General features: G+C 48.3%; 1 protein-coding gene across 1 annotated transcript in view; it reads right to left on the reverse strand.

Moving 5' to 3' along the window:
* MTMR14 (myotubularin related protein 14) overlaps window positions 1-10,880 on the reverse strand; it is a 33,156-nt gene extending 22,276 nt beyond the window's left edge. The window contains exons 1-7 of the mRNA XM_086470603.1: window positions 10,761-10,880; window positions 10,537-10,676; window positions 5,365-5,473; window positions 4,249-4,324; window positions 3,477-3,537; window positions 2,794-2,916; window positions 2,157-2,230 (exon numbers count right to left, since the gene is read on the reverse strand). Coding sequence (XP_086326729.1) covers window positions 2,157-2,230; window positions 2,794-2,916; window positions 3,477-3,537; window positions 4,249-4,324; window positions 5,365-5,473; window positions 10,537-10,676; window positions 10,761-10,880 — 703 coding nt within the window. The remainder of the gene's footprint in view (window positions 1-2,156; window positions 2,231-2,793; window positions 2,917-3,476; window positions 3,538-4,248; window positions 4,325-5,364; window positions 5,474-10,536; window positions 10,677-10,760) is intronic.

Genomic DNA, 10,880 nt, shown 5'->3' on the forward strand with positions numbered 1-10,880 from the left:
AGCAGGTACATAACCACTTCCAAGGTTTCCCCCAAGCTCTCCCCTCCTGAAGTTTGTCCTTTGGCTCCATTCTTAAACAACTATTTGAAGTCTCTGCTGCAAACTGCAGTCACTTAGTCACAGCTGAGCAGCACCATTAGCACTGCGGCTGCCTGCAGGCTACACGAAATACCTCTCCCACTGTACTCTGCATGCCCCAGCACTGCCACAGTGCCCACATTTTCAAGACATCCCCGTGCCAGGCAATGATTCCTACCCCGCAAGTCACAAGTAACTCCACTGGTGAAAAAAATATCTTTGTGCAAGGACAGGACTAGCCCTCAAAACACAGAGTCAGGAAGCAATCTGTCAGTTGAGATTTAACTCCAACTAAACAATGGCTTAAAGCAAAGAATGCGGGATTATAGCAGTAAGTACTGGCATCTACAAATGCCAACTACCAGCCGAATGGAAAAGACGTTTTTTCTTCTCTGGAGAGCACAAAAGCTTCTACAGATACCCCATTTTAACCCATGTCTCACCCTAGGCAGTCATTACTCTTCACTGGGTAAAGAACTGGCTGGATGGCCAAGCCCAAAGAGTGGTGGTGAATGGAGTTAAATCCAGTCGGTGGCCGGTCACAAGTGGAGTTCCCCAGGGCTCAGTATTGGGGCCAGTTCTGTTTAATATCTTTATCAATGATCTGGACAAGGGGATCAAACATGCCCTCAGTAAGTTTGCAGACAACACCAAGCTGGGCGGAAGTGGTGTTCTGCTCGAGGGTAGGACACTGTCTTGCTCACCTAAGACAACAGGATCTCAGAATCACTTTAGAGACAAATTACAAACCAGAAATTATTTTAATGCGAACGTGGAAACATCAATAAGAATGTATCACAGCATTTGGCCAGTCACTAGAGGGGCTGCTGATCCTTAGATGTGTATGCCTTAGATTTAACAGAATGACAACATTCCCCTATGGACCAGCACTGCTGAAATCAGGCAACATCTGCAGGGAGAATCTCCAGTTTTATAAGGTTCTCCTCTACCGTGACAGCGAAGAGCCGCTCTAAGAAAGCAGCTGTCCCAGATGGCAGAAGAGGAAAGACCATCGCTGAATATTGCATACAATATGCAAGTCACCATACAGTCACAACTCTGTAGCTTAACTCTATAGAATCACTTCCTCATTCTTTACAAACCCTACAAAAGACCTGCGTACTCTGTCTCTCTCACATTCTAAGTTTGGTGAGGCATCAACATACACCTGTGCCACGTGCTACAGAAACCAGTAATACTCTCATTTCTGTACACCTCGGCAAACTCAACAGAAATCTTCATGCAGCTTCTCTGAATTGTCACTGATTTCTGTATGAAAGGAAATACACCTTTTAGGAAAAAAAAAAAAAAATGTTTAAGGGCAACAAGGAAAAGCTTGGGTTTGGATCACCCACATGTTTTATTGGTTTCTGTTTTGTTTTGTTTTCTCCTCTCTGTTTCTTTGAGCTCAAGAGAGAAAGAACAGTCCTTTTCCTGCAGACAGACCTCAAGCACAGCAGTCTCACATCCAGTCCTACCACCAAGCCTGACATCAGCAGGCAGGCAGCAACATTCAGCTCATCTGTAAGAGTGCAGCAAGTGACCCAGCAGCGGTTGCTAGGCACAGGGACTAATATAGCCCGGCAGACGGGCTGGAGTGGTCTGCATCTCAGTCATACACTGCAGGCTCAGGTTAACAGTTCCGCCTAGCACTGGGAGATCTTACTGTGGTGCTCTGGAACACTAGGGCTAGAAAATACTCCTAAGAATTGGAGTTTTACGTAACACAGAACAAGATCTATATTTTGCATCAAGTAGTAGTTTGGAGCTGTAGGGGTGCCACAGGCCATCTTAACCCCAGCTCCACCTCTGGGACCTTTTCTCTGCACTTGAATTAATCAGAACTGCTGAGAAATTATTTTGCCACCTCAAAGAGAGCCTAACGCTGACTCACACCACCAGAGCATCCAGTTGCGCTGTTCTCTTAAAAGAGCTTCTCTCCAGAGGGAGCACAGGAAACATTCAGCAAGCCTCAGTCATTTTACCACACACACACACACACACAGAGGTAGTTCCCAGTCCCCAGAAACAGATTGTCACCTGTCCCTCGGGAGTCCCTCTGGACATCAGTCCTGTACCTGGATATGGGATGGAGAGAAGCGTGAAATCAGCGTAACGTTGAGCTTTGTCCACCTTCTCAGAAGACGTCACACTGCACAGGATGAGAGGAAAACAGCAGACATTTGTAGAGTATTTTTCACAGTGATACTAGCACACAAAAAACTACCTGTCACATCTCCCTGCACGATGACTTGACTCATTAGCAAGCAGGGGTAGAAATTACTTAACACATCCAAACAAACAGGTATAGCCCAAACCCACTAAAGATTTCCGCTGAGAGAAAACCAGAAGAAACATCTCCCTCTGTTCCTACACACAAGCAGAGGGCTCCTTTCCTCTCCCACACACAAGCAGAGGGCTCCTTTCCTCTCCCCTTTCTGAAGGGCTGACTGTCACACCACTGCAAGCTCTACAGAGAAAACCTACTCAGACTGCAGAAAACAGATGAAAGAGGGTATCTTGCCCATCAATACAGCTTTCTCTGGCCTAATACCCTGAGGTTCTCTTTACAGCATCAACTAACTGATCCTGCTGTAGCACTCTTCCAGGGACTGCTCCCAGGATGCCGAGTGCACGCCCAACAGCAATTCACATGAGAGGGCTACACTAGCCGCAACCCAAAGCCTGCAGAAAAACAAATAAACCCAGACTCACTTCAAGCCAAACTTCACCTTCTTGTTTTCCACCATCAGGTCACAGATATATCGGACAGACAGGTACCGAAGCAGCTTGATGTCGTGCCCTCTGACCTTGTCAAACAGCTGGGAGTCTGCATTTCTGCAAGACAGAACAAGGCAAAGCAAGACGAGCATGAACGACCAACCACGTTGAGTCTGATTCTTTGCACAATACTGCCACAGTTCTTCCCCGAACTGCTTCTAGCCATAAGCTGCATAGCACGAGCCTTGTCTCCACAGGTCAGAGTCAGACTCTGCAATGAACTGATACTGAAAACTTTGTGCTTAGAGTCCCTCCCCACGTCCCACTCTGTTCTGCAACAAGCACGTAAGGTACAGAACAAGTTTTCCAGCCTGGAGATGTATTTTTTGATGAAGTAAACACTTCTGTGTAATTCAAACACCTTTTTAAATGGCTTTACATATTCCTGTCTCCAGCCCTTCCCTCTGGCAACAGATTAGCAGGCTTCAGTTACACTGGGTTCAATGAGCTATCAGTATCCAAGATGTTTTCAAAAGCAAGGAAAGTAAGACCCAGAGCTCAGTGATGGTCTCAAGCCTGTATCCAAAGCCCAGCCTAGGGAAGAGCAGAACCGAGTGCCTGAGCCAGTCAGCTTTGGTCCAAACTCCCTTTTCCCCATCCTAGTGATGCATACAAACCTAAGTGCAGAATCTTCCTCTGAAATGTCTTCTGCATCTGCCCAAGCATCGTCAGAACCTCCTGCAAGGAAGGCATTAAGAACTGAACCTTGTGTAAACCAACTCAATCCCCAATCTGAGAAGACACGCATGTGCCCAAAAAGGTCATAGTTTGGCACCCTCTCTCCACACATAAGTGCTCTCAATAGATCCCCACACTTCCTCTTCCTGAAAAGCCTGTTTTCTAACACAGCCCACTCTTCCCTTGTCATTGCAAAGGACCTAGGCAGGTCTAACCCACTACTGACAGCCAGAAGGACACCCAAATAGTGCTACACAGTGCTTTGTTAAACCAAGCTTCAGGTCCCATGCTACAGACACCCAATACTCCCCTGAAGAGCTTTCCTTAGAGTCCAGTACATCTCACCACTAGCAGGATTTGATTCCAAATTATTAGCCAAGCAACAGCAAGTTCTCACCCTCTTTCTTCCATTATTTCCACCCTTGATGTCTGGGAATCAGCACCCTGAATCCTTTGAGCTGCCTTACTTGCCTACATGCTTCTCAAGTTCTTTTGTCACTGCTTCTTACAAGCTATGGAACTCTGTCCTGTAGTATGGTCCTTGGAAATGGACATGAGATTTCAGTCTTTGCTCTACTATGCCTGATACAAGCAGGTCCATGCTAGAGCTCCATATCAGCTCTCTGGAAGAGCTTGCTCTCGTGTGTAGGTCACTGTCCCAGCAGTGACGAGCCTCACCAGGCAGACAGTGACAAACGGCTCCTCACTCACCTGAGAAGATATAGTTGTAGCCAGTGCGCCCATAGAGCTCTCCCCAGCCGGCCAGCGTTGCTGATCTGCAAATATGCTGCAGGAAGATTCTGTTATTAACCACACGTGCTCCAGGAGTCTTTCCCTTATCAGGTCTCTGGCCTATTTGCTGTCATGTTACGTAGAAATGATTGGTACCTACAGCTACCGCCACTCAGCAGTCTCCCCTGCAACCCTGGTCCAGATCAAGTTCTCCAAACACATCAAACTCCCAAGTGCCTTTATCTGTAGCTAGTTTTAAAAATCACATTTTCATCTCCAGTTCTCCAATTCACTAATACAGTCAATTCCTGCCAGGTTAGCAACAGCCATGCTCTGTTAATACCCTGCTTGAGCCTTGCTTTCCACCTTCCTGTGGACAAGATTATGGATGGTCCCAGTACGACTCTGGGCAGTTCGCTCCTGCAGAAAAAGGTCAGCAGGTTCAGCCCACGATGGCTTCAGTTCAACCAGATTAAAATTGTCACAGGTATGATCTTGCTATTCCCACAGTGCTTCTAAATTGAACTAAGAAAACTGAATTAAGCTACTTAAATTCTAAATGCAGCTACTCCTACAGGGCTTCAGTACAGCTTCAGTAATCCACATAAAAATGAATCTAATTTCACTTTCTTACAGATCCCCTTGCAGACAAGCCCACACATTCATAAGACCATTTATGCAATCTTGCCTCCCCAGGGAACAGACAAGGGAAACTTCTCTTTAGAGAAAAGTTATTCAAAGGGAGCTCACTGCTGGGAAGAGGAAGGGACAGCAAGGGACAACAGTTGTCTTTCCCCTCTCAAAGACCAAATATCTTTGGTCCTTTAGAAGGGACATATATATGGAGAAAACACTAGGTCTTTGATGCAATGCTCATGACATGGTGGGGTAAAACAGCCTGAAGTCCCCACAGATGATTTATGCAGCCTAGACAGTAAATGCTACCTACTACTACGGGCTGCCTGCTCGTACCTAAGAATGGATTTTTACAGCATTCCGAAAGGTGACAACCAGCTGAAGATGCGGCTGCACAGTTCAAACAGCAGGGAGAAAGGTCATTTTCTAAGTTAAGACAGGTAATCCGTGAAGCTTTACCTTTCCCTTGTACAGAATGACTGGGCAAACAAATCGTCCTCTACACCTCGCCATCTTACTTCGGTTGATAAGGTCCTGCAGTTTGCCAACCTGCACAGTGCTCTCAAACCTAGTGGACAGAGATTTGGTTCAGTACACAGAGCATCTTCCCACATGCCTTTCAGCGAAGCTGCTACAGACACCCTGCACTGTAATCCCCATCCCTTTCGCTTAGAAGCCACCTCTGAAGTTTTTCTTTAAGAATTGCTTCCGCTGCTATACAACATGTATGGATGCTTTTCTGCCTCCTTTTCTTTATTCTGAAAGGCCAGCTGCACAGTATGTAACAGCAAGCATCTTCAGGAGATGGGAATACGACTGTCATCAGAATGGTCTGCTACAGACAAATGTGGATTACTAACAGAGGACTACCAGAGTAAGCCAGTGTCTACAAAAATACATGTTCTGCTTTCTTTCCCACCACCTTTCCATTAAAAAGAAGCTCAGCACTACCATCAGAGTGAATTCACTACCACAGTGATAATTTTGCAGGGAAAAATAAACAAAATAGAGAATCAAAACTTGAACACCCAATGAACCTTAGTTCTGGTCACTTGAGCATTTGTGCTGCCAGGGTGGGTTGAGCAGGGTAATTAGAATAATGTCAGCTCCATCACTAAGTTTTGTTTGGTTCTCTGGTTAAAGTTAAAACAGAAACGTGCTCCGAGTCAGAGGCATTTTGGAAACAAGTTAAAACTGCTGCAATTTGTCCAAGTACCGGTCTACATTTGATAGGAATCCAGACTGACTTCTGGACTACACAGACCTTCAGGAGGAACTGCCAATGCAGGGAGGACTACAGTTTCCACAAGGAACTGGAGAAGCATCCACACCGACAGAATAGAAAACAGATGAAGCCTGGACATACGAAACTGCATGGCCATGCACTTAGAGATGACTAACAAGCATTTCCAGTTAGCCCTTTCCAGTAGTGAAGCTCAGTAGAAGCTCAGATGAACTGCTTGATCTCTGGATGCTTGCACATTATCAACACGGTAAGTCTGAAAAAAGGGACAAATAAGATCTGGGAAACTCTCCACTGGGATGTAGAAGTACCAGCATTACTATGAAAAGCACAAGACCTCCGTGGAGAGAAAGCATCTGATTCCAGTGACCTGCCCGTGCCTGAAAAGGCACAGCAAGATGATTAGAATGGCCAGGGGACAGTGTATTCTGCAAGAGAAACCACCACAGATTGATTGGCAGAGCAGATGGAGATGAAGCAAGGACACAATATATGCATTAGGGTGAAGGAGAGAACCCACAATGGAGGGGGAGAAGAACTCAAAGGTGAAGGACAATGGTGGCCTAAGAAAAAATTGATATCTTTATGCTGGAAGTGAAAAGAAAGTTGCTAAGCTTCAGAATCAGTGAGAGTGTGGAGCAACCTACCTGCAGCTGCCATTCTGGGAAGGATTAAAAAAATTAATCTATTATTAACAGGGAAATGGATCTGTTATGGAAAACATTGCACAAGGTAGTGACAGTGGAAGCAAACAAGACCTTCAAATCCTACTTTTTTTTTTTTTTTTTTTTTTTTAAAAGGGATCAATTCTTGAAATTCATAGTGGAGGCTTAAGGTTTTCATTTTTCCCTACACACACAACTATTTTGGCTGTCTACCTCCAGAGAGCTTTGACATATGCCAGAATTTAAAGAACAAGAACTCAGACTAATCTTCTTTAAAAGCTGTGGGCCTGAGGGTGCCGAGCACAAAGGCAGGAAAATGCTAACACAATATACTTTACACGGGAGTACGTGAGATTGCGTGCAGGCGAGAGGAGCACGTGCCCGACCAACCCAACCCCAACTCTGCTCATCGCTCTCACTGCAAACAGCCGAGAGCTCCGCCCCACAATCTGCTTCCCTCCTCAGAGAGCATGGGGCTAACACACACCCCAGGAACGGCCTCTGAGCAGTTTGAGAAGAGATGCCTTCCTGCATCATTCCCAATACCAAACTATTTTGAAACTTCGAGAGATTCTGACGTACAGATTTCATTGTGGGGTTGTTTTTAAATGAATGCACGTAGTTAAGAGACACATCCTGCACTCTGCTCCAGCTGTCTTTATGTTTCCTTTGCAAAAGCAAATACGGAGGGAAGCAAGAAATTTAATAAGGTATTACCAGAGTAGCTCCATGGCACTGCTTCTGAGTACAGAAGATGAGATTCAGCAAAAATCAAACGCCTGGAAGATCAGAAATTATAAGAGAAGCACATCCCCAGGAGCTGAGACAAGTCAACAGGTTTCACCTCGCAGCACACGAACTGTGCTTCCCCAGAGAGGCATCGCAGCCCTGGGGAATCAGTCCGAACAGCTTGGCAGGAACCTGGGACACGGGGCGAGCAGGAAGCCCAGCGCCCCACCGGGGACACGGAAGGCTGAGCCCTTCTCCCAGGCTCCTGTGTCTGCTCCTTGGGAAACCTGCACACCCACCCGAGAGACCCCCTCTGCTACCCGTCATGCCATGCCACAAACAGGGCTCTTGGATCTTCTCGTCTCAAGAATCACTGTCAGTGAAGCCAGAGACAAACAGGAGCCAGAGATGAACGTGGAAAGTAAACACAGTTGTACCGAGACTACTGTAGGAAGGGGAAAGGCTGCTCTGAAGGACAGGGGCAACGCTCTTACAGGTATGAGTGATCAAACGCCACATAGGTAGGAGTAAAATCTACTCAAAAAGGTTCAGAAAACAGGGCACTCTTCCAACAGCAGTGTGAAAGATCATCATTAAGGCTGCTTGGCACAAGGTAGAGAATGAGGTGGAAGGAAAGATGTGTATCTTAACTCTTTCTTTTTAGGACTTTCAGGTGGTTTGGGTTGGTTTTTTTTTTCCTTAAAAAGTTTGTTTTCCAGAAGATACTGCTGGCAACCCTATCTCTGTATTAATTCTCTGCCCACCCTCCCCCCAAAATCAGACCCCAAACCTGAATTAATCTTTTTAAACAAGGGAAACATTTCCTATAAGAGCAAGCAACTGTTTGGCAACTGTGTATTTTAGACAGGTCTGAAGCAGAGATGCTTCTCTTTGGGTAGCCGTAACAGCATCGGAACCAAAGCCTTCCTCTCACATCATTAGACTACGTGCAACTACGACCACATTTGTTTGGCGTGCAGACACATAACAGAACTGCCAGGTGAAACCAAAGATGTGGCCTGTGTCTCAGATCCGGATGTTTTCGTTAAGCACAGTCACAGTAACTCTAAGACAGTGAGTAAAGACCTGAGCACATCCTTCTGTTTCCACTGCCTGTAGCCTCTGCCCGCTCCTCCTGGGGGACACTGCCGATTTCCAAGCACAGGGAAGGTGCTCCCGGCTGTCAGACGCGCTCTGCTACTTTCTGTGCCTCCTCGCGAGCAGCACCCGGCCAAGGGGCATACAGGCCAAACCCACACACCAAATTCCTCCTGCGCCTGCCTGGGTTTCACAGTACTGCTAGCAAACTTTGATGAAGCAACACCCTTTCTTCCCCCCAGCTGCTCAGAATGAAAAGGGATCAGGAAACCAATCTGGGTTAAAAATATCCATTTTTTGCTGTTTCCCAGCATGGCTTCAGAAGCAGCTGTACCAGCAGAACCGATGGGGCAGCGCAGAGGTCACATAACTGAGAATTGTTTCTAAAAACCCTTAGTATTCTCAGAGGTGCAAAGCACCCTGCACACTTCAAGGAGGCCTTACCAGCCAGTTAAGAACATTACAAAGATGAAAGGCAACCAAAGACACTCGGTCCTAGAGGGAGTCTCCCGTTCACTGGAAGAGGTTCTTGTGTTCTGTAACACAAGAGGTGCAACAGTCTATTTCATAATTATTCCATAGAGCACAACGATGAAACCAAAAACCGGATTTATCTAAAAGTTACTTAGCAGCTTCTACAGAGATTATCACACAGAAATCAGGAGGAGAGGGATGAAGAGCAGTCTGCTTCTGTGCATCTCTGGGACAGCAAATCAAGACTCGGAATGAATCAGCACTTAAAACGTTAATTGCCGCTGCTAGCTTGTAAAAGTCTCGGAAGAAAACGGGGCAGCAAGTGTAAGTATACTTGTTTCGAATCGTCGTTAGAAAAATCAAGCATCCTTTCCTCATGCAAGAACAGGAAAAGCAGAAGCATTTGGTTTCTCTTCCCTAAAGACACCCCTAGTTACATCAACAGCTTCAGACTTCATTTCCCTTTTTTGGCAGCAAGGGGTTTAATCTTTTCTAATCTGATCTAACCGTTACGCAGAAACTCTCCCACCTGACAATGAACTGTGTTTTCCAAAGACCCTCTCCTACAGCACCCGGCCCACGTGCCAGCACAGCAGCTGGCGGTTTGCCTTCCTCAGCCAAAACATCTGGACATGCCAGGGGAATTCGGTGACCACCGTCCTTTTGAACGTGTCACTCTTGTCACGGACACAGCGAAGACCGTGTTATGTTTTGTTGGAAGAGAAAATAAAAAATGAGAGGCTGTCACTAGAGCTGCAGGGAGCAGCTACCGCTCAGCCAGAAGCGAGACCAACGTGATTTTGGAGTTGTGGGTCGAAGTCCGGACAGGCACTGGCTCAGATTCGCACTAAACCGCAAGCGAGCGTTTCCCATTGACCCACAAACCTCAGCGCCCACTGACCCACGGTGGGGGCAGACTATTGCTGCCGAGGTTGTCCTGTCTGTCCAGCTCCTATCAGCACCCCCTGCCCCAAGATGCTTTCCAGACTAAAATTTCTCTAATCGGAGGCCTTCCAGCAAGACCTGGGCGAGTTGCAACACAGCCATCATTAGGGTCTGTTCGAGGATCTGGCTGGCACTGCCCCGGGGCACCCCGTTTCGTTCACACCCCTCAAGTTACAGGCTTAACTTCGCAGCTTTCACCAAGGAAGCCCGAGAGACTCGGAGGAGCCCCCCGGGAGCTCGGCAGCCAAGCGCAGCCCCGGCAGGCAGCGAGGGGTGTCCCGGGAGCGGCGTACCCAGCGGCTGACACCGCCGGCTATAATTAGACGCAGCGCAGCCCGGCGGGGCTTCCCCCGGCCGGCGGGAGCCCCGGAGCGTCAATGGCTGACGGCAGGCGCGGAAGCTCCCCGGGGCAAACCGCGAAGCCGCCTCCGCCGGCTGTCTGGCGTGCGAGGCGGCGGGGGGGACCGGAGGCCTTACGGGTCGCGGCCGGCGTCGCGCTCCAGGAGGACGATGTGCCGCGGGTAGTGGGCGCAGACCTCGCCGTGCGCGTTGGGGATCACGCTGTAGCGGTAGTCGCGGCCGAAGAGCTCCAGGCACCGCCGCTCGATCCGCTCCACCTGCGCACAGCCACCAGTCAGCGCCCGCCGCACCGTCCCCGGTCCCCGGTCCCCAGCCCCCCGCCCGGTCCGGGCCCGCCTCACCTTAGCGGCGGCGCCGCCGCCGTCCTTGGCGCGGTACTGTGCCCGGGAGAACTCCAACAGCAGCTCGGCGAGGGCGCGGTCCCCGGAGCCCGCCGGGGGGCAGCCGCGGGCTGCCGCCAT

Source organism: Leptosomus discolor, chromosome 9 (genome assembly GCF_034619465.1).
Source record: "Leptosomus discolor isolate bLepDis1 chromosome 9, bLepDis1.hap2, whole genome shotgun sequence".
In the NCBI taxonomy this organism is placed as follows: Eukaryota; Metazoa; Chordata; class Aves; order Leptosomiformes; family Leptosomidae; genus Leptosomus; species Leptosomus discolor.